The sequence below is a fragment of the Serinus canaria genome, chromosome 13, assembly GCF_022539315.1.
Source record: "Serinus canaria isolate serCan28SL12 chromosome 13, serCan2020, whole genome shotgun sequence".
NCBI lineage: Eukaryota > Metazoa > Chordata > Aves > Passeriformes > Fringillidae > Serinus > Serinus canaria.
Genome location: NC_066327.1, coordinates 6,817,987 through 6,842,467, shown reverse-complemented (window position 1 = coordinate 6,842,467; position 24,481 = coordinate 6,817,987). Strand labels below are relative to the sequence as shown.

The following is a 24,481-nucleotide window of genomic DNA, read 5'->3' as shown; positions in this document are numbered from 1 at the left end:
GACAGAGGATATCTTGTATTTTTAATTACATCATTGAATTCTCCTGGTTTTGTAGCATCACAGTCTCTCTAAAACACAAAACTTCAACAGAGAACCCCAGTGTTGGTCTTAATCTAGTTTTACTCCTGAATATATAAATGATTTCCCTAGTTTCATGGAAATACATTTTTCCATTTCTTGATAATTAAAATATTTTCGTAGGAGCTGAGAAAATGAGGTGTATGCAACAGAATATTATGAAAAAAACTAATTCATTTTGCTGTATTTATTAGTCCCTCTCTATTACCACGTAAAGAAAACAGACCCAATTCCTTGTTTACCCTTAGCTGAATGACATAGGTGTTACATCATTCACTGTTTCCTTCAGAAGCAATAAGGCCACACAAAAAGCTGGAGCAGAGTGAACTTTTTTTCCTTTAGGGCAGACTACATTAACACACTTACTGAAGGAAGGGACAGTAATGATCCAGTCAGTACTTATCAGGACAAAATTAGTAATGATATATAATCCCAGTGGTTTAAAAGTAAGGAGTTCCAGTTCTAACAAAAGTCCTGGTAATGCCTTGGTTTAAAGTCTGAGCGAAATCTGTGTGTGTAACCCTCCAAAACAGCTTAGTATTAACAAAAACAAACAATCAAAAAAGAAAAACAAACAAACAAATCTAGAAATCTGAACCTGAACCAACTTTTAGTGTCCAACCTCCAGATATCAGTGTTTAGATACTGAAAATCTCTACACAATTCTGAAGAATTGATCAACAGCAAAACTGTTGAGAAAGGTTAAAACCCCCAGTAAATTGCAAACTGTAGGGTTGCCCCCCTTCTCAAAGTTCTAATGATGTGGAAGCTGCATAATAATCTCCCTGTGAACCATAAACATAATAAAAGCTGAGGCCATTTCTAACATAATCTCTATCAGCAAGATGCCAGCGCTTTTCCAGATTTCCTAACGGGTCCCTGCTAATTCCATGCCAAAACTAGCAGTGGATTTCTTCCTTTTAATCTCCCCTAATGCCTTATTCGATTATTGTCACTGCTCTCCGGCCGCGCACCGTCCCTCCAAACCCTAATTCCCCCCGTGGAGCGGTCAGATGAGGCTGAACGGCGGCGGCGAAGCCGAGGGACGCGCACGGCCGCGGGCACAGCCCGGCCCAGGAGCGCGGGGCCGGGGCTGAGCGACCGGGCCGAGCCAGCCGGGCCCTGCCAGAGCCTCACCCGGGCCCGGGGAAGGATGAGCGCCGACACCGGCTCCAGCTGACGGGTCTGGGGGCACCGGAGCGTCCCGGCACACACCTGCGGCATGGCTCTGCTGCTCGCCTGGGCGTGTGTGGCTGTGAGGTGAGTGAGCCCCCGCCGCCACGCCGACCCCCGAGGGCTCCCCGCAGCCCGGACGGGCGGGCCAGGGGCTCTGCCGGGGCTGACGGGGACTCGCCTCTGCCCGCAGCGTGGGGACGGCGCTGGGGGACCAGGGCGACGGGGCGGACCTCTACTCGGAAAACATCACTCGCATCCTCGACAAGTTGTTGGACGGCTACGACAACAGGCTCCGACCGGGATTTGGAGGTAGCGGGGAAGCCTCGTCCCCTCGGGGAGCCGGCGGGTGGGGAAGGGCGAGCGGCGCTCCGGCTGCCCGGCAGGAGGGAGGCGGCGGAGCCCCAAAAGCGGCGGCGAACAGCGAAGCTGCCCGTGCCCCGCAGCCCCCGCTCCTGCGGGGCGGCTCCGCTACCCTCGAACAGGGGTCCCGCTCCTCTCCCAGCCCCTCTCCGTGTCCCGCAGGCGCCGTGACAGAAGTCAAAACGGACATCTACGTGACCAGCTTCGGGCCGGTGTCCGACGTGGAGATGGTAAGGGCCCCGCTCGCCGCCCCTGCTCTGTTTTCCCGGGATTCATTACGGTGGCATCTGAGTTGACCGTCATTAAAGCAGATTACGAGGCTTAATCTCTTTGACAATCTCTAGGGCCCAGCAGAGCAGTTTGGCCAGAGCTGCATACAGCTATTTCCCGGCCGCGCCAGTCTCAGGTGAGGGCACGGGCACGGGTAAAAGATGCCTCTAGAACCTTGTGAAGAAGATAGTGAGCAGCGTGTCCCAGCACAGCTCTGCAGAACGCTGCCTGGTAGGAGGACACCGAATGAGCAGCAGCAGGGGAATGGTGCCATCGCTGACACGGCTGCCCCTGGTCATGCTGGCTGCCCCCAAACTCAGGCAGCTGCAGCCTTGGGTGCACTCAGTCTGTGTAGACAGAGGTTCAGACTTGGGTGCACTCTGTCTATGCAGCAGTAGCCCCCAGGAACACGTTAAGTCATGGAAGTGAGGATGGCATTGGGGTTCCCTTTCTAGAGATTGACTTGGGCTGCTATTTTTGCCCTTGTGCATCCCTGTAACACCAGCTCACCTGAGCCTGCAATCCAGTTTGTAGGCTGGGAACTGTGGGCTCTGAGTAGTACCAAAGGTTTTCCACTGCTCTTCATCAGTCAAAGAGAAGGCATAACCTTGCATTCTTACAAAATTTTCCCCTGGCTAGGTTTAGCTCTGTTTCCTAAGCAACTTTACAGAGAGCTCTTTTCTGAAGACTTGTGAAAATATTACTAAGAATTCTTGGTAAAATGTCCCATTGATTAATATTAACTTGACACCATACTGTGATGTGACTCAGATCAGTCCTCACTTTGTGAATATCCAAAGGAAGCTGCAGAAGAGTCACCGTGTCTTTTTGTTTCTGGCAATTAAACACTGATAGCTTGGTCTTGCACTTTGAAAGGGAGACATTTGTATTTCCTTAGACCTCAGTCACTTTGAATTAAATTAATATCTATGAGAGTACAATGAGGTTAGTTTGTTCCTAACTCATGTCCCATTATCTGTTCAATGACTCATTTGTAACTATTCTTCAAATAACAAGAAAATAGGATATGTTTTCATGGATGACTTTTTTAGTAACTACTTAATGATAATAGGATTGAGTGTTTAAGCAGTAAATGAAATGCCACTGACATGTGTGTTAGATTGTCTCCCCACAGCCACTTGGGACTGCTGACCCCCACAGAGATGTCAACCCCTATTTATTTCCCACAGGAATACACAATGGATGTCTTCTTTCGTCAGACATGGACTGATGAGAGGCTGAAGTTTAGTGGGCCAACTGAAATTTTGAGACTGAACAATTTAATGGTCAGTAAAATTTGGACACCAGACACGTTTTTTAGAAATGGAAAAAAATCAATTGCTCACAATATGACAACTCCTAACAAACTTTTCAGAATTATGCAGAATGGAACTATTCTTTACACTATGAGGTGAGAGCTTGTCCTGCTTTTGGTTGACCTGTATTTTTGATTTCATCAGCATTTTCCTACATACCATATTTTTTCATTATCTACAACTGTGTGTTCTAGACTAACCATTAATGCTGACTGTCCTATGAGGTTGGTGAATTTCCCAATGGATGGACATGCTTGTCCACTGAAATTTGGAAGCTGTAAGTTTTTCTGAATTTTTCACTTTGTTAAAGTAACACCTTTGGTCAGAAGGTCAGAGATCTTAAGGTATTACTTAGTGACATAGTGTAATTTTAAGTTGTATTTTTATACTAGAATTTTCCTTTTTCTCTGAGACTCAGACCATTCATATGGACATGGATTTGTTCACTGAAGGGTGACTGCTGAAACACGTTTTATTGTTTATTATTCTTACACTTCTGGTAGTCAAAGTTGGTGCTTCAACAAATCATGAAACCTCTGCTATATTTATTATATTACATTTAATTCTGAAAATATTTAGTTGAGCTGTGGTAACCAATGTGTATGTTTTGTAGCAAATTAAGAAGTGACAGCTTGTTCCTCTCAGGTCCCACCTCAGTCATTTTCTTATTGTTGCTTTTCTTTTTCACTTTATCATTAATGAGGTTAGGAACTTCTGGAGTAGGATGAATGTTTCTGAGGGCATTTGAGCTACAAAAGATAATATTTTATTTTTTTCAACTACTTATAAAATACCTAATTAGTAATGATCATTTTCCCCTCTGTTACTCAGATGCTTATCCAAAAAGTGAAATAATTTATACTTGGAAAAAAGGACCATTGCATTCAGTAGAAGTACCTCAGGAATCTTCCAGTCTTCTCCAGTATGACCTCATAGGACAAACTGTATCTAGTGAAACAATTAAATCTAACACAGGTAAGATGGAGCCATGTGGAAGCTACTGGTGTTGTGAAACATCTTGATAATAAATTACAGGGGTTTTTTCATATAGAATGAATTAATTATCTTTTGCCATTTTACAAAGTAAAACCCTTTGACAGACTATAACCATTGTCTTTAAAGACAGCTTTTCAATACAGTCCTATCAAACACAAAATTTGTTCATGTTATTCTTAAGAATTCCCACTACCTCTCCACCCCAGTAAAAGCAATGCATAAAATGAATATTATTCTGCTCAGTTTCCATAAGGTCACTTTACCTTTTTTTAAGCAGCTTATTTTTATTATGCACTAAGAGGTCTGTGATTTCATCAGAACATATTATGTTGGGTTTAAGCCAATGATGTCCACTCACATGTTGCCAGAATAATGCTGACATACTTGTCTCTTAACAGGTGAATATGTAATCATGACAGTTTATTTCCACTTGCAAAGGAAGATGGGCTACTTCATGATACAGATATACACTCCTTGCATTATGACAGTCATTCTTTCTCAGGTGTCTTTCTGGATTAACAAGGAGTCTGTTCCAGCCAGGACAGTTTTTGGTATGCTGTGTTAAGGTCTTTGAGCTCAGCATGTACCATTCATTCACTCATTCATTCCTTTCATTACTTGTTTGTTTTAGGGGAATATTCACTCCAGCTGCTCTATTTCCATCTGCAAAGGAAAATAGGCTACTACCTCATTCAGACATACATTCCATGCATCATGACTGTCGTCTTGTCTCAAGTTGTGTTTTGGATTAACAAAGAATCTGTTCCAGCAAGAACCGTGGCTGGTATTTGTGTTTTTCCTTTTGTCATTCATTTCATTCACTGTATTGAATCCATTCTATCAATCAGATACTGCAAACCAGCAGGGATTAGGAGAGGCAGCTAGTTGGTTTCAGTCAGCAAAAGTAAATACTAAAGTGAAATGACAGTCAATTTACCTATGAGGGTCAAAATTCTTGACTCAGAATATTTGGGTAGCCAGACTTGTTTGTGACAATTTTCAATTGTATTCCAATTGTCCAATGGAGAAAGGGACAATTTCAAAGTAGATGCCATTTTTTTTCAAGAGGATTTTTATGATGGATTTATTGGCTCGTGAAACCAATATGAGTTAAAGCTTTAAAAGGAAAAAAAATCACATGGAATAGAGTTATTATCTGACATAAGGTACCTCCATCTAACACTCATTCTGGAGTGCTCTCTTCCCCTTGGTTACGAAGGTATCTAAACAACTAACAAGGGCTTTAGATGGATAAAGATCAGTGAGATGAAAAATGTCCCTGGCACAGGTTGCAGTTATAATGAGAAAGATGTATCCATACTGCATGGCAGGGCCTTTTTCTTTCTTTCCAGTGGTTTGAATTAATGCTCTCAAAGCTTTGAGTCTCTTGGTTCATATATATCTGAGGTTTATACTCCAGATATGATGCTACCTGATTTGACTTCATGTTGCATCTCTGGATTGTAGAGTTACATCCTCTACCTTTTAAGTAAAACATGCTTGCAGCATAGTGGGCATGGAAGTGTACATGCCTGAAGAGGTGTGCATGTAGGTCTGTAGGTGATCTGGTAATAAGTATATAAATACCCCAAACACTGGAATAACAGCTCTTAGGTGTTGTACTGAAGAGTAACAGGGACTTGAGAAAACATTTTATGAAAAGAGTAAAATTAACTCCTTTCTGTATTGTGGAAAATAGTGATGGCATTTTAAAAGAATATTTCAATCCTTATTCCATTTCTATTTCTCCCAGGGAACAGTCTGAATTTGTAGTCCCGACTCGTTCAAAATCACATGGATTCTGAATACCTTAATATAAGGAAAAGAGGGCAAATTCCTTATGACAAAAAAAGACTTCTGGTCTTTCTCTGTGAAAAAGAAAATTTAAGAATGGTGAAGGTTTAAAATGCATCATACTGCAAATACTTGAATTACAAATTTTCACTTTTACTTATAAGTCTGAAAGCTAAGTTTGAGAGAAGAGAAATTAATGGTAGAATAATGATGTGCCTAAACCAGTATTTCAGCACAAAATAATTTAAGAACTTTACCTCCACAATGGATGCCAGCTATCAGATTTCAGTGTTTGCATTATGTAACATATTCTTCAAAACTTACAAGAAGTGTTCAAAATGTAAAGACAAGGGTAAACAATCAGCAGTTGCACAGTTTACCAACTGTAATTTGGTATTCAGTTTGATGAAGTAGCTTTCCACCGTGCAGAGCATTTCATCAATATTCACTCCACATGGAGAGAATTCTTATCTATATCTGTAAAAGAATAGGAGACCTATTCCTAAGTTAAATTCCTGCTGCAGTAAGTTTTTATTCAGACACAGAATACATCAATTTTATTGCTAACTAGCACATGGACAGATTCTAATCTAGTCACACATCATTTTAAAAATTTCATTCTGGACCTTTGAAATTGAAATGCATCTCAGCATAGTTGTATTCATATAATAAAATGAGTCTGGCAGATTTGGGAGAAGTAGGAATCCTACATATTTCTATACCATCTCCTATTTGTATTTCATTAAAACCTGATAAGTAATGACATTGGGGCATAGTTAACCTCAGACAGCTGGCAAGTCACATCATGTGAAAGAGTTGCAGAGAAACTCTGAGAATAATGTCACCCTTTCTGGATGCTGCAATATGCTATGACACTGCATCCTTTCCTCTGAGCATCACTCATAGCATATTCTTCATCAGCTCAACATGACCATCACAATATGACATTAAAATATCTTTCACTTTGCCACCTACCTTTTCCCAACTGCAGAAAATAGAAGAGGATGTTCTCTACCTTACTGTCTTTAAATACACACAGTTTTTACATTCTAGCAGGCATAATTATAAGTAAATATGAGTCACAGAGGCTTGTATGTAAATGATTGAGTTTGTTCTTGCATTTTTTGCTTGTATCAGACAGCAGTAGGAAGTATATTTCCTACATTATTAATGCTGTACACTCCAACACAGAAAGAATAAATTCATGAATTCATGGGAAGAACACCATGGGGCCCACGAGCTACATGACACAGATTTGCTCTGTGGAAATAGATAAGCAGCTCTAGAGAAGTAGCTTTTCTGTCCTTCCCTATCTGTAGCTAGGGGAGCTTTCAAATCAAGATACTCTTAGTGAATCTTAAAAAATGTATCCAGTGATTAAAGACAACAGCTCAGGGGACCAGAGCATTATTACGTGAAATGTTTGGATCAGGCTCTGACTGCTTTTAATGTAGAATTTGACTGATTTAGTGAGGGTTCTGTAAGCCATGTTCTGTCTTGTACTACAACAGAAGAAGGAGAGGATCACTGTTGGGGAATGACAATATGTGAATCCAGGTTTCTGCCAAACATTCTACTTATTAACCCACCAAGGAAAATCTCCTTCATATTTTGAGCCTGGATTTTGTTACAGACATGTTTATACAATTCTAAGAAGCTGTCCCATGTAGAACGTTGTTCTCTTTCAGTCTCCTCAATGCATTTAGGAAGTTTTTCCAGACCTTTTAGATGCTGAATCCAGTACACGAGTTATTAAAGGATACAAAATACTTAGGAGTCTTGTTGGACAGCTAAAATCAAAAAGGGTGTTGTGCCTTGGTTTTCTTCCTATATATGAATTTAAGAGTATCAGGGCTGAGGCTGAGTTCTAATGCCCCCCATTCTTTCTGCTGTCTCCAAGGAATCACCACAGTCCTCACAATGACCACTCTGAGCATCAGCGCTCGCCACTCTCTGCCCAAGGTGTCCTATGCCACCGCCATGGACTGGTTCATCGCCGTGTGCTTTGCCTTTGTCTTCTCTGCACTTATTGAGTTTGCAGCTGTCAACTACTTCACCAATCTCCAGGCTCAGAGAGCAATGAGGAAGGCAGCCAGGGCAGCAGCACTGGCAGCAGCACTATCAGCAGCAACCGTACCGGCAGAGGACGAGATTGTCTCGGTAATTGCTTGCTTTTCTGATAATAAGCATCATATAGGAACAGGCAGCTGAAGTAGTGAATGCAAAACAATATTAAAGTGATCTTAACCTGAAGCAGATTATGTAACCAGATTGTGTCTATTTATCAGACATTGTTCTGATTCCAGAAAATGAAAATACTTCGTTTATTTGTAGTGTTTATTTAAATTTGCAATATGATTTTCTAGAGAGATGTTTATTTGGCAAGATATTTAAGGAAAGCCATTAGACTGTTATCGCTGATACTTCTCCTGAGCAATGCTGCAGGGAGTGTGTTCAGGCACCTGTAGTTCCCAGCAAGTCTGCAGAATTTGTGGGACAGTGTTCAATGGAATAAACATGTGCATTGGCCAGATGATGATGGGATCACTGTAGTGCAAGGGTACAGACCACAAGTGAGCCATTTGGAAGATGGGTAATTAGTCCCTACATAAACTTGGCATCTCTTACCTTACTGAAATCTGTGTTGGTAGAAGGTTTGAGGGGGAAAAACATCAATGAAAGATAGATTTTGGTACACATGAAAGAGGGGAAGTCTTTCTAGTATCAAAAAACTGTGTCAGAATTGCTTGCAAATTTCACTCTGTAAATCTTATGCTAAGTCGTGAATGCTGTCTCACAGCATATGTTCATCTGTTCATCATTGTGGCCTTCCTGTTTCAAAATCAGTTTTACTACCACCATGATTTCCATTTTTAGAGAAATAACAATCTGAATGACATTTTGCATAAGGGAGTCAGTCTAAGAGGTGCCCATGCCAAGGCAGCACCTTACCCATTAGAGAGTAATTTTTCCACATTTGCTGATAAGTAGCAGTTAAAGGTACAACATTTAAGTACTTTCAAACTATAAAAATCATAGTCGATAAGTTTTTCTGACTCTTTTTTGGAGGACAAGCTATCAGAAAACAAAAATCAAAAAGTTCACTGGGTTTTATATAAAGCATGAAGAAAATATTGATAGCTATTACATCTTGAAGAACAGCTTGGATCTGTCGTTCACACACTTGAAAGTTTGAGTTAAATAAGGAGGTTTACTAGAAAGGAATAAACAAAACAAAAAATACTACTTTTGTTTTCCCTGAAAAGTCTCTGTTGAGCAATACGAAAACAGGCTGACTCTGCACGTGCTGCTGGTGCATTCACAGCCACTGTGGACACCCCCTCACATTCTCAGTCTCAGGAAAACAACTGATCCAAAAATAATCTCTTGCTTCTGCCCAGATAAGCTAAGAACTTGCTTGATAGGTCTCCTCCAGATTTACATGGTCTGTGAATCACAGCAGACCAAGGTAGGCACCAGACATAAAATTTCTGTTGAACAAATGAATAAAAGATAAAGAAGTTAAAAGGCTCAAATTTCTTATCAAGGTCTCCAGCCTTAAACAAGCTAAGAGCAAACTGAAGACCCTCCTTCCTGTTTTGGAAATATTAACTTGTTAGGTTTTCCAAGTAAAAACCAACAAAAGAAAAAATAAAGCATCTAGGAATAAAATACGCATCTAGGAAGCACCCTGCCACAAAATGCTCAAGAAAACTATTTACATCTAGCTGACAGCATACAGACTTAACATTTAGGTCCCAAAGTAAACTCAGTCTCTAAAACAGCCCACAATGTCCACAAGATTCAACAGACCTGATCTTGCTCAAAGCAAGACAGGCATTTTCAAGCCCTGTACATCCACCACGTTTTTCTCCTGGGATCAGTTTGCTATGAGAACTGCAGTAACAGAAAGAGCAAACTCAGTGAGATCTTAAAAACAAGGGGTACTTACAACTGAAGGCAAGATGATGTGGTCAAAAAGGTTTCTAGAAGAATTAGCTATTGGATTTAAAAGGTTCCCTTCCAGAAGGGTATTCTGGGAAAAAGGAGTGATTATAGGATAACAGATTTTAAGAAGCTTTGGTTTTTTCATTCTTTTTTTTTTCCCTCTTTGGTAGAGATAAGGAGGAAGGAAGTTTTGTGTGTTGGCACATCCATAGATATACTGCAGTCAGTGATATAATTTCATATAAAACAGACCTGAAGTATCTAATTTGAATGCTAACAGTGTATTTAACACAGGCTGATTGCATGTGTATGACCATTTCCTCTGGACTGTCATTCTCACTGAGCCCTGTGCTTCTATAGCTGCATTACTGGTCCTAGGGCAGTTATTTTTAAGGCACACAGCATAACACTCAGTTTCCTGCTACAGTGAGGGCCCAGAGTCAAGTTAAACATATCTACGGGGTATATGTATATATATAATTTCAGATTAAATGTTTTTTGAAAAAAAAAATCTTAAAATATTAAGCAGCCTTCTTTTCCCTTCAGTCTAGTTAATTTTATTTAAAATTTTGCCTTATTCAAATAAACTAAAGTCTCTCACACAGGTTTTTATAATGTGGAGGAAAAAACTGTACACTCAGAAAAGAAATCTGTCAGAAGACCAAACTCTGCTCTTCTGTAGAATGAAAGTAGGAGAAAATTCTGCAGCCACTGAACTGTGGTGGGGTTAGCAAGAGAGATGAGGCTGTGCCCGTGTGCTCAGCAGAGAGCTGAGAGCCCAGCAGGCCTGGGCTGGCTCCAGGAAAGCCTCTCTATTTACCTCAGTTAACTGAGAGCAGGATTTGGCTTGCTCTCTCCATCAGCTGCAGGCAATCACTGTGTGAGATACAAAACTATGGGTGTTCCTCTGCAGAACACAGGGCAGCAAGCTGAGCTTTCATCTGGACCCTGACACAAACCTGTTCTTACTCATACGGTGGCCAAGCTGGCTTTAGCATGTCAAAATCAAACAGCCTATACATGCACATATTAAAGCATGATGGCATTTAGCTTTTAAATCCATTTCAAATGCATATTTTCTATATCAGTTGCATTGTTTCCTCTTGATGGCTTTCTTTTCCCAGGGAGATCCCAGCCCTGGAAGCTGCAGGGGAAGGGAATTTGTGATGCTGTGTGGAGCACACCATTTGCAGAAATGCTTTTGGGATGGTCAGGGAGTAACCCCGTGGATCAAAAGACATCCTTTCCATGTGAGGCTACATGAAAAAGACAAAAGATTACCACCCTGTAACAGCTTGCTCACAGTGTTATTCTAAAAGACCATCATGTTTTAACAGAAATCAGCACAGAGCAGTGCAATACCTGTGGGAGAGCTTCCTTCTCCCTCCAGCCTTGCTTCAAAACAACACAGCTTGGGCAGGAAAGGATTCTTATTCCCTTTAACCTGGCCAGCTGCAGAACAGCCGTCACTGGTGTAGAGGACTTAGTTTCCTACAATTATGTCAGAATATACTGAGTTTGTTTAATGAATATCCTGGTGTTACAGAGTACTTCTATCAACCACCCATTAGTATCACCCTAAAACAACTATATGCTTTAAGATCTTCACTGACAACATTGAGGCACAATCCCAGCAATTTTTTTTGCAGGAGGGTAGTGAGAAGAAAAAAAACTTAATTATAGGAAAAAAACCATATGGGCAGACGCTGATAGATTTAAGAGCCAAATTTGGCTTTGAAAATTTAAATCTGTTTGATGTAAAAACATATTTTGACAGCAGAGAGGCTCTGTGCCAATTATGTTTTTTCTGGCACGCTACAAATAAATGTTATGAAGAAACTCTACCATAGCTCATTCCCTTTGAAAAGAGAATGACCAGGGTTCCAGTCTCTGCTCTCCTTACTGCATATCTGCTTTATATGACAGCACTTTTAATACAATGGGCACTGGGTATTTTTCAGTTTTGCTTCCTGCCTATATAGATCTTTAGATTTTTCCATGCAAAATAAAATACCTTTGAAGTAATAGGTAACAGCCTCTCCCCTTTTTCACCTTCACTTGATGTTTTGGCTATATTCTGAGAGAAGTGGATTTCATTTCCTAGAGATTAAGAAAGAATTTGAACATGGTTTTCCTCTGCTCCAAGTGAGCAGTTTAACCTAAGTGATTCAACCCTTTTACTAGGGTAAAAAATGATGAAAACAAGTCTGCATGTTTTTCCTCAATGTTTCTAGCAAAGGTAATTTAAAATTCCTTTAGAGATGCCTGAAGCTAGGGCTGTTAATGACTTCTAAACTATCCTCAGCTTTTGATTTTGCAGGACACTGTTTATAGCTATTTACACATTATTTGCAATATACCTTTTTTTTTTATCAGATCCCATAGATGAGACATTCAAAGAAGTGTCCAGATTAGGGTTTATAATGACTCTGTGCCATGAGATGGATACTGAAACTGCACAGGACTGTGTTGAAGGAAGTTCCTTAGTACATGGCCAAAAGATGATGTTGCACAGTGCAGTGAACTTTCCTGCTGGAAAATGCTGCATATGGATGGTTCAATAGCTAAGGAGAGGTTTTGCAGATCACACTGGTGGATGTAGGGGCTAAACCATATGTAATTCCCCCTTTGGGAGACTGGCATGCTGTTATGTCTGTAATGGTTGAAATTTCTCAAACTGTATCTACTAATGAGCAGGGGCAAAAAATGTTATATATTTAATTAGGTATTCTGCCTTTTACAGACACTGAGCTCTGGTTCTAGGTTGGTTTGTGTGTGTGTGTGTGTGTGTGTGTGTGTGTGTGTGTGTGTTTTGATATAAGGAAAGTTCAGTATTTTCAATCAAATAAATTATGAAGAAAAGAAATAACATTTTTTAATCTAAAATTTTAGAGTTTTTTTCTCATAAATCTCTTTTTACTGCATTGTTAGCAGGAAAAAGAGATGTGAGTAAAAGAGAGATAAGGAAGGACATACAGATACTCATTTTTTTAAAGTTAGCCAGTATCTGGGTTGCATATATAAGAGACTGATGTTACTGTTAGATCATAAACTAAACTGATAGTGAGAATATGCATTTGCAGTACAAAGCAACGGAGAAGAGAATTCCACAAATATGAGTTACAGAAACCTCTTGAGGGAAAGAAACATAAGAACAAAGTGCATTCATAAATCACAGTTAGCATGCACCAAAAGAATCAGAAAGAGGAGACAAAGAATTTTATTTACTCCATGGTTGTGTGTGCTGTGTTTTTTTAGATCTGAAAGGCAAGAAATGGTGAAAGCCTCCTGAGATATTCTGAGTATAATCAACTTGTAGTGCTATTGAGGAGGGTTGTGAGAGAGTAGAGCTTTGTAGAGAGGATGAGAGTGCTCTGTGAGCTTTCCAGGGGACAAGAGAGCTAGGCTGCCAAGCCCAACAAGAAGGCAGGCTGTACCTTACAGGCCATCTACATACCAGTGCTGCCTGTGCAGGGTGGTGGTGTCTCACATGAAACAAGGCACTGCCAGTCTGCTCTGTGCCACTGCCTGCTCCTACGGAGCTGTGAGTTTCATTGCCTGATGGGACCAACGTTCCACATAACTGCAAGAGTACCTCTGAATCAAGGTTCAGTAACTTCAGAAAATCCATTATTTCCTTATGACACAGAGTGCTGTGCCTCAGGCTTCTTGTTCTTGCTGCTTGTAAAACAGTCCTTACTTGAGTGATTGGCTCTGGGAGCTATGCAAAATAGGCTATTCATTTCCATTTTCTCTGTTTTGTTAACATTTCATGATGTTATTGTATGTAATCTTTGTCAAAAGGAGAAGTTAAATCTAGATACAGGAGACAAATTACTGTAGCTGCTGTTCAGAACGACTGTAATAAGGAGTTATATTCTTATCCTCAGGCCTGCTCATTGCCTCCTGTTCTTGGTTCAGCAGTGAATTCCAATGAAAAATATGAGTTGTGGTTCTGGGGCAGCAGTCTGGTCTACAAACAACTCCCATACTGAGAGGCATCCTTATTACACATCTGAGATAAATTTGGACTTAGAATTCCGTATCCTGAGTAGGGATTTAGAAGGAAATAGATGGCTTGACCCTGAGCTCACTGTTATGGGGACACAGGACTGTTAAAGACAGTGGAAAGAACTGCTCAGGGTTTTTTCTTGAGATGAAATCACATTGAGATAATCCTCCTACTTTAGTAATCCCCCTTCTATAGGAATGAGATTTATTAAATATAAATAAAATAATGACCAGGATTACAGTTTTCCAAGTGCTTATTCAAATGATCACAAAAATTTTCCTACCTCTACATGCTAAATGTGTTCAGTACTAAACATCAGCCAATGACCATACACTACATCTGTTCTACTTACTATTAACTCCATCACCTCAGCACTGGAATTCTTGATTCATGCTTGAGTAGTCCAGAGTAGAATTTGACCCTCCTTGTACCAGAATATTGTAGATAAAAAGGATTAAGATTCACCTTAACACTTGTATTTTTAGGAACCACACAGTCTCCACAAAAGGTCAAGTTATTCCACAGAAATTGAAAAACAAGGCTGAGAAAAAGAGATGCCTTCCAACTTGTACAGTTCTGATCAAAGCAGGGCATGCAGGCAAATGGAACAGAACTGGAGTGCAGGCAGGAAGGCAGGCTCAGCCAGCCAGTCTGTTCATAGAGGGGGATTATTATTATTATGATTAGTGCAAGTGGACATGGATAACCCTCTTTCTGTTCCTGTGACACATCTGTAGCTCATCCTCCATTTAAATCTGTCTGCTGCTTGCTGTGTTACTGCAAAATGCAAAACGAAACATCTGTGTTCCAGATAGGCACAGAGCAGGAATGCTTTTTAATACCCATGCAGAGCATGACACCAGCCATATATGTATAGAGGGCAAATTGGCAGTGGTGATTGGTTGTAGGGGAAGAAAAAGGGCAGTAGGTAAGGGAAATACCTACAGAAAAAGTTCCTTCTTCCTTTTGAAGTAAGGAAAACTTCAATTCTTCACCTGTTGTTTAGACTAAAATCAGCTATGAGAAATCCATCTCTCCCTAATTTTAGTTGGATACCAGTCCATTCATTCATGAACAAAACTTGCCATCCTGTTGTAGAAATGGCAATTGTCCTGATTCTCTGACAGTTACAATGACTTGTGGAAGGATAATGCCTGTTACAACTATTTTAAGTCACCCAGGAGACACCAGCTGTGCTAGGTTAGTCTGTTATCTAGAAATTGTGGCCCGAGTACAAGAGTGGAAAATGTATTTCAGAAAATGCTTCCTTTCCTTTTAGTGACTCAGTCATTTATCTGATTGACTAAAATCTGTTCCCATGCTTAGAAATCCTGCAAGATAAATCCCAAAAATGCTGACAGCAGGCTACATTTATGTGAATGGTTGTCATTAAATCACTCCCAATGAATAGCTTTGTAAATTGCCTATCTAATAGCATTTTTCTACCTTAAAATGATTCCAATGTTAGTCTTCCATTTCACTATAGATGTATGTGCTGTTATTTTGGGAGTTATTTACATTGTCCAAGACTTCCCTCATCTGCTTCAGTCATTTGGTCACCTTGTTCTGCTGACCAGAAAGTCTTTGTATTCAAATCCAAGAACATCTGTGGACATTGTGTGATTTTGTGCACAAGATTTTTCCTCAGTAATCAGGGAAATGAGTTTTATGGACAAAGTTTTAGGCTTAAGCTCCCTATTAACAGAACAGTGTAGTACTTCATCTCAAAACAAACAAACAAACAAAGGCACTCACATCATCCCTCTGTATTTTCTCAGCCATCAGATGAATCTTAGAGCTGCTGCTATGCATCCACAAATGGCCATCCTGGGACATGGCAGGAGCAGCAAGGTTTTTGAATATTTCCTCCTATTTGACACTACTGTGAAAGTGAACAATTGATGTCCATCAAAGCAGGCTTAGAGCCTGGGGTAGGTCCTGTTCCTAATCATTTCTGGAAGGAAGAGCTCTATCACTTCTACTGTTGTCCAAGTAAAATAATGGCAATGTGGTCCCAAATAAAACAGGTGTACAAAATTAATACACCCATAAGCTCTACATGTCCCTGAGTTCTGGCTGAATTTTCAGAAGAGTTTTAATACAGCTTTATGAAGAGTAATTGGACCTGGCTGCAAATACTGCATAAAATATGGGAGTAATTTGGTTTCATTTCACCATAAATGAAAATAAAAATAGTCCCATTACAGCTAAGTATATTTTTCTTCAGTTGTATGCATGGTAGAGATGTGGGAATTATGAGATATATTTAAAAATGAAATTTTATCCTGGAAAAAACAAGAGGACAATTCAGCATTCATGTCTTCAGCAGCTGTATAGTCCATTGCCTTTTGTGCAGCAGTTTTCTAGTTCTTGCATGACTGCTTGACTCCATTCAGTATTTACCAAACTGTCAGTGGGTTCAGCCAGGAAGATTGCACCTGAGCCAGCCCATGTTGATGCTTGGTTTAATCTTGATCCATATCTGCACAAACTTCAGTCATATCAACCTTCTACAATTTAGATACACCATTACCTTGTTTCCCTTTTAGCTCCATCTTCTCTTTTTTCATCTCTTGGAGCTTCCACTTATCACAGTGAAAAGGCACACATTCTTTCATGGCTTTACACCAAAGCTTTAGGCCATAAAAATATATATCCTTTTGAATAGATGAATTATTTTTGTTATTTTCTGGTATTGCACTATAGCAGAGAAGCAACAGTAAAATCAGAAAGTTAAAAGGTGGAAAGAAGTCTAAAGATCACAAAACCAAAGGCTCTGTATCTAAATATCACCTTTTTTTCCCTCTTTTTTTCTTTCACAGCATTCTGACTCCAACTCTAACCTGAAGAAGAGAGTGAACTCCATAGCATCTCAGGCAGAGCAGTCTCCTGAGCCCAGCATCATATCAAATACTGCATCCCAGTGTCAGCCTCTGCCTGTTCCTCCACCAGCACCACCACAACCACCAGCCATTGGAGGTGCAAGTAAAATAGACCAGTATTCCAGGATCCTCTTCCCAGTGGCATTTGCAGGATTCAACCTGGTGTACTGGGTTGTTTATCTTTCAAAAGACACTATGGAAGTGAGTAGTAAATTTTCTGAATACTCATCTATAATATGTAATATGTTTACTTTGCCAGCATTATTTCAGTTGTTCATTTACTGTTGCAACTCAGTTCATCAGTCCTTTCTGAGTGATACCAGAATGTTTTCTCAAAAAAATCAGCTGTAGCACTCAGCACAATGCAGAAAGGCTGTTTGAAGAGGGGAAATGTAAACACTTCTCTCTAACTCATGCTGCACTGAGTAGAAAATGCTCTCTAAGACAGCATAGGATGACATTCTCAGCAAACAAACTGATCTTAAATCTTCTATTTCTTAACCTGTTGAAAGGAATGGTGGAAATATCGGTTGAAGCCATGAAGTGAAAGAGATCAGGACTTCAATATCCTAAGGTTTTCTCAGGGAGCTAGTACCATAAGTCTCCCCAGAAAGAGGGAGACTAGGGTTTGCTATATAGTATAAAAGATTAATAACTGCAGTATAAATTTTTTGAATCAAGAGTCCTTAATTTTGTACATTCCAATACATTTTCTTGTTATTTTCATATAAATCATTCTGCCTTATGCAAATAAGGCTGAAAAATCTTTTCTTAACTTTGTTGGAATCAGGCAGAGAGTGATTACACCTTTACATATCCATGGGGTCCAGAAGAGACATGTCCCCTGCAAATTGAGCATGTCTAGAATAATCAGTCAGTAATGAGTCATTAAACTTTAATTCTTTAATGCTTTAAATCTCTATTTTTTCCACTTTTTTGCCTAAATAAAGTTAATGGTGTCCTATTTCCTTGGTAAAAAATATATTCATTTGCCTCGTTGCTATAGAGTTTTGGATCTCACTGTACATTGCAGTCAATTTGATTGGTACATTTAGTTTATTTAGGACAGCCAGAGAGATAATGATGATATTTGGATAGCACCAAATGCACAAAGTCCCTACATCAATAAAAACAGAGGCTGGAAATCTGGTATGAGTGGGGATCAGGCTGTGCCTTTATTTCCTAGATGAAAGGTAAAGCAGACTGAGGGAAATCTTGTGGGCAGCCAGGAGATGTTGCAGTTCAAAGAAACAAGGCAGTGCAGATCAGCTGACTGGTGGCACCTCACCTCTGCTAGAAGGCTGCTGCTCTAGCAGACTCTAATTTCTGCTACCAGTGTGATCTGGGAAATGCTGTCTCTCAGAGCTGGGGTGTGCTGCCAAGCAGCTTCTATGGAATTGTGAGGGCAGGAAGGTAGGAGACACTGTCTCTCACAAATGTTCCTGCAGATGTCTCTCAAGAGGTCACAGCTGCCAGCTCCTGGCCACTCCAGCCCTGCCCAGGGCTAAATTTAGCTTTTGTGCCAGAGTTACTGATCCTGCTGTTAAAATATTGACTATGTGTGCAAATGACTTATCTCAGTCAGAGAAGGGAGGTATTCAAAAAGCTCATGTCTGATCATGGCAACTTCTGTTTAGAGGCCAGCTCCTCAGCTTGCCAAGACTCCAGTGATTAAACCATTCACATTCTGGATCTGGAAATATTTGGAACATACTTGCCATTTCCCTTGGTGGTGATGAAATATTTACACTAAACCTCGTATATTAATAATAACATTAGAACTAGGCTTTTAAAATACTTCCAAAATCCAGGACTAAGTGCTGACTATAAATATTTTTAAATGCTACTGTGCAAGCTCACAAACATGCTCAGAAGCTCAGAAATGATGTTCTGTAGTAGCATTACAGAATAACAGAAATCCAGCAGCAAGGCTTAGAAAAGAGAACAGTACTGACAGCTGGGGTGTTTTGAATTATGAAGAATTTAAACAATTGTGTAAATTTTGACCAAGCTCTTCTTCCTTAATTACATTTCTGCATTTGTATACTCAATTATAACGAATAATGATTGTCATATACATTGCTGGGTTTCTAATTCAAACATTGTATCACCAGTTGTTACTTTCAACAACCAGAATTCTTTTTGCTTTAAAAATATAATAAAAGTATGTAAGCTTTTAATTCCAAAGAGAGGAGATACAAAAGTTGGGTGAACAAAGCATGGAGAGCTTCAAGGGCAGTTAAACTTAATTTTTGGCTCCCTCAGGCCCAACAGATTTAATGTTGTTACAGTATAATTGAGCTTATTCAATTTAAAAAATGCATTTTGTGCAGTATTTCAGGTAAATTAACTTTTTTAATTTACTCTTTTGAGTTCATAGGACATTTGTTTAGAAAACAAAAAGGAAAAAATCCAATTAATTTATTGAAATAGACAAATTTCCAGTACACCAGTTCTTGTACTGCAACTTTCTAGGGTTTTTATTAGTGAAGTTTGGAGCACAGAAGATCATTCATGTGCTCAAACCAAACAGCTGCCTCCTGTCTTTGGAGGTACACAGAGGATGAATCAGGCATTTCATGGCCCTGTTTTTAAAAGCAGGTTATTAGCACTGGAATCAAAGGTCATTTTCAACTCCCATCATTATTTTCTGGCCAGGCTCTTCTTTTGGCTTTGAAGGAGGAGCAAGAAGAGTTTTTTACTTCATGTTCTGGATTCAGAGCCTCAGCTGGAAGGAGCAGCCTTGTTAGTGTAATGACAGAGAGCTGCATGAAATGAGGAGCTCTTTTCTAAGCTGTTTGGTACGAGTTCAATACACTACTAAGCAATTTTCTTTGGCTTAGATAATGTGTTACAGAAATGAAAAAGTCATTTTTATGTACAGTCTCTCATAGGATTTATGAGAACTTTAGGGACTGACTACTTTTGAAAGTGTTCCTTGGATACCTTTATCTTCCCCTGCCATTAATAATTTTCTCTTCAGGTTAAACATCTTTTCTCTTACTATGCATTTAAACTAAAAGTATGTAAATTACACAGATATTTTTTGATTTGGAAGTCTGTGTAAAGAAGAAGGTGTTGTTAATAAAATGGACACCTTTAAACATTTGAATGTTATCATCATAGACTGGTTTGGATTGGAAGGGAGCTTAAGGATCATGGAATTCCACATCCCTCCCATGGCAGGGACACTTTCCACTAGACCAGATTGCTCCAAGTCCAATACAATCAGATCCTGAAAACTTCCAGGGATAAAGCATCCAGAGCTTCTCTGTGCCAAGGCCTCCCCACCCTCACAGGGAGGGCAACCAGGATTGCACAGACAGCAAAAGTATCTTAGACTGAACTCTGTATTTATACTTCCATACATACTGCACCAAGTCAAGCTTTGCAAAACAGGAAGCTTAGTAGCAAACTTTCATTACAAGATTAATATTTTTCTATATTTTAAATCAAAACCAGCACCATTCTCTGAAGGAAAAAAAAAATGAGAAAAACAAAATCCTGCTTAAAATTAGGTCATTCACCTGAATGCTTATTTTACATGGATGTGGATAACATTTATCTTCTAGTCTTAATATTTAAATAAAGGGTTCAATTCTCTATTGGAGCAAGTGGGAAAACATTCTTATTCAATAGCAGTCATCCACTGTGCAACTTGTTACATAAGATATTTCAGTGTAAATGGGTTTGCACTGGAGAGTAGCAATAACACTGCAGAGCATCAATTGTACTGGTCAAAACAAAGAAATTTAACAGCAAAGTTCTCTGTCTGCATTTGGTTAGACTGTATATTGGTAGAACCTAATAAACCAAAGGACTACAAAATGTACAAAAGAACTGATGCTAGTTTTTAGACCACAGAAAATGCTGTAAGATACTTGTAAGATAAGCCCCTTTTTATCTCAAAAGGTTTTATAAGTTAATGCTGACAGGTGCTAATTATAGTGATATCACTGTGCTATTTATACTATGAAAAAAATAAAGCATCAGAGTCTAAGAGGACTCTTACTCTAAGAGGACTTAGTCCCTCTCTATGTAAGGTGAATTAAATTAGGTGGAAAGTTTGAGGATGTAGCATCCCCATGATTTATACATGGGAGATGGCACATTTCTATGGTTCATGTTCTTCTGTAGGGTACAGTAATATCTGCCATCCACAAAAAGCTCTACACAGTAATGAAAAAGACACATTTGTCTAAATTAGATTAATAGAAAAGTTCTTGAAAGAAGAGCAAACCTTACTGACAAATGAGGAAAAAGATCTTCTAGCTTTTTATTTTGTCATACAGCATATTTTGGCTTTGTTTTCTGTTTTAAATCTTCCTAAGTCCTTGAGCTGAATACTAATTTATGACAGTGACCTTGATAGGTGAATTGCACACCTAGTTTATTTTAAAATTTGCTTGATTTAGAGTGCAAAGAGTCCCCTTTTAAAGAGCTGCTAGTACTGCCTTTGGCACATAACTCACAGTGCATATGCCACTGCCACATCATCTTATGCACCTTATTTCTAAATTTATCTATCTTAATTTTCATATGTAACATTATATTACAGTTTCTCATGTAATAAAACATCGAATAATGAAGTGAATCAAGCTAGATAAGGAGATGATGTTAAAATTTTGATGATAAATCCAGAAAAAGAAGCAGAGACAGCTTTTATGTTTGGGAGCACAGGAAGATACAAAGTCACTGAATGGGCCAAAGTTGCTGAGTCCTGGATATTATTTGGATGCAGAGAACATAGACAGGATGGCAGGAGAAGAGTTACATAATAAGTTGAAGATGCTAATGATGTCAGGTGTGAAGAAAAAAGAACAGAGAAAGAAACAAGTGCAGGAAAAGTATTTAGCTTCAGTACACTGGTATTATAAAGCTTGTAGTGAATATCATGACATCATTTTTCAGTTTAAACACTGGAAATATAAAAGTTAAGAGGAACAGTCATTGCCATGCATACTTAACAACTGAGCTTTGATGATCCAGGTAATGAGCATCAAATTCTAAGAGGATTCTCCTTGTAGTGCAGTTCTATTTTGAGTCTGCTGAGAGTTAGAAATCACATGGGTTTGGGGTTAACTCAGTTGTTGTTAACAGTGGTTAACAAGCACACCTTAAACCCCTCTAAACTTTCCTTCCAGTTTTTTGAACCTTCAGCAATGCATTTTCGAAATGACCCTCAGTCCAACTGAAGAACAGCCCAAGATTTCAAGGAAATCACTCAAGGTCACAGAAGATTGAAGCGACTTCAAAGGATTTGTCTGTCCACAGGTGATCTCAGCTTTGAAACAGGGAATATTTTTATTGGACATTACCTGGATGCAAACTCTGAACAAATCAAGAGCTGCAAACTTCTTAGAGATCTAATTAATATTTTCTTAAGATTTCTTACAATGATTCTACTACAGAAATTCTTGTTAAATTATTTGTTTAATTGTCAAAGGAAAGAATGTTCATTTCTTCTAAAACATTTGTAAACAATTGAATGTTTACATTTACACGAAACATCAATAAAAGAGTTTGGGTTTTTTTTAATAGACTAAGGATTGCTAAACTCAGCTGATTCTGAAATGGTAGAACTTGGCATAGTTTCAGTGAAAATCTAGGAGTTGTACTGATTTCCAGCACTTGAAATTGACCCAAAACAATGTTGGATAGAAATCCTATGAAAAGGAGCTGTAGTTCCATCATGTTTAACCCTTTCATATAAAAGATAAGGGATTAGTTCTTAATTATTTTTAATTTAAGATTCATCTTTGAGATGACACTTACAAAAAATGAGATACAAGGGAAGAAAGGAAATATAAGCTATTTTTGTGTGCTTTAGCTGGTTGGTTACCACAGTGTAACTTTCTTTGTTCAAAGTCACCATTAAAGTACAACCAGACAAATAACAAACAATTTCTTGGCAGGATCTAGAAATGGAGGACTGGAATTTCAGGGAGTTTTCAAGGTCTAAAGCTGAATAGACAGAAAGATGCATCTACTCATCAGGCTAAGTGCAAGCCTCCAGCTCCAGGGAACTTCTGGAAGCAGGTCTTGATTACTAGTTAAGGAACAGATTTTTATCAGCTGATTCTACTGAATTGCCTGTAGCAAAATCCCTAGAAATGTTTTCTAGAGCCAAAGAATTGCTAGAGTTTCAAGGTAATACTATTTTGCCACTCTCAGCACAAATAGAATTCCTTCATTCACCCTTCATCTCCATGATCCTTCTCAGGAATGTAGTTAGGAAACACATACCTAATCAAACCAAACCCCAGAGCAAATTATTACAGGTGTCCTGGGCATTGGGAGGAGTCAGAAGCACACAAAGAAGTTTTATATGAAGCTAAATAAAAATTAAGGATTCCATCCTATCTCGAAATTTCAGTACGATAAAATTAACCAGAAACATGAAATAATGCACAGATTCAGGATCTTCAGGGGCATTTGCTTTGTCTACACAAACATCTCAATTCCTGTGAGAATGATATACTTAAATCCTTACAGGCTGACTAATTGATTCCAGTAAGTCACCAGCTCTTTCATTGGTACTGTGACCATTTTAACTGCTTGAAGGCCTTGCTGCAGCTGTTTTCCTCCTCCTGTTTCTAGAGCTTTTACTAGTGTGGTAGCTGGAGTGATCATGGGAAATCCTTTTTGCACACCCTGTTCTCTAACTCTGAAGGGCTTAAATGGAACAATTTAGGGATTTTACACAATAATAAATATTGTTTGTACAGAAATGTCATATTTGGTATTTGCTTTTTCTGACTGGCTGCAGGCTGGCTCTTGGATGTATTTGTAAGTGCATGGCATTCCATCTACATTTTGCTTTCAAACTAAAGTGGTAAAAAATTTTCCTATTTTCAGCCTTTTTTTACTGTTGTAAGAAAAAATTAAACTATGCATACTGGGCAAATATTTTATAATTTGTAAATACATCTTAATTTGAAAAAAGCAAATGATGCAGTAGGGACCAAGAAGTTATTTTTTAGAATAACTATACTCATTCTTGCTTTACTGACTAATTTCTATTTTGAGTACATTAATATCTGCAAGAGTTTTCAGAGTATTTTAAAACTGGTTTATGCACAATATGAAATTTTTTAAAAGGTATGGTAAAACATGTGACATTAAAGGAGCTAAATTTTGTATCTGGTCTTTGCTTAATAGAAATCTGAATACTAATTTTACAGCAGATGCAGAGAGTTACTAAATAGTGACCATTTCCTTGAAATTTAGTATTTCCGTTTTTGAAATGGTGGTAACTTCCCAATTAGGAAGCTTTATCATCATCTTGAAATTGTTTTAGTAGGTCTTGGTATTTAAAAACACATTTCAACATCAGCACAGAGACTGCTTATCTTTTTTCTCCAAAGAGCTTTTTAAGTGGATATGACAGAGAAGGGTTGGTTCTCAGCTGTTTGAATGGTAGGGAGGGAATGTGCATTTTTCCTGTTACATAATTTGTAGAGACACAGGTAATCAATAATGTTAATAATGTCAACTTATATCTTAGAATAAATGCAATTACTTACAGTTAATGTCACTTCTTAACAATCCTAGTTATGATCAAACACTAATCAACCAAGCAAGACAGTAAAAGAGCAGAGAAATAGAAAAAATTTATATACATATATGTATATATTTCTGTATGCATA

The 24,481-nt window shown here is 38.8% G+C and overlaps 1 protein-coding gene across 1 annotated transcript; it reads left to right on the top strand.

Moving 5' to 3' along the window:
* The first annotated feature begins 1,300 nt into the window (after nucleotides 1-1,300).
* Nucleotides 1,301-22,027, top strand: GABRA6 (gamma-aminobutyric acid type A receptor subunit alpha6). Its single transcript, XM_050979763.1, has 11 exons — nucleotides 1,301-1,338; nucleotides 1,445-1,563; nucleotides 1,777-1,844; nucleotides 3,075-3,295; nucleotides 3,395-3,477; nucleotides 4,032-4,175; nucleotides 4,595-4,747; nucleotides 4,828-4,980; nucleotides 7,891-8,150; nucleotides 16,773-17,033; nucleotides 21,977-22,027. Exons 1-11 carry the CDS (start codon nucleotides 1,301-1,303, stop codon nucleotides 22,025-22,027), a joined length of 1,551 nt encoding a protein of 516 aa, XP_050835720.1.
* Nucleotides 22,028-24,481: the final 2,454 nt, after the last annotated feature.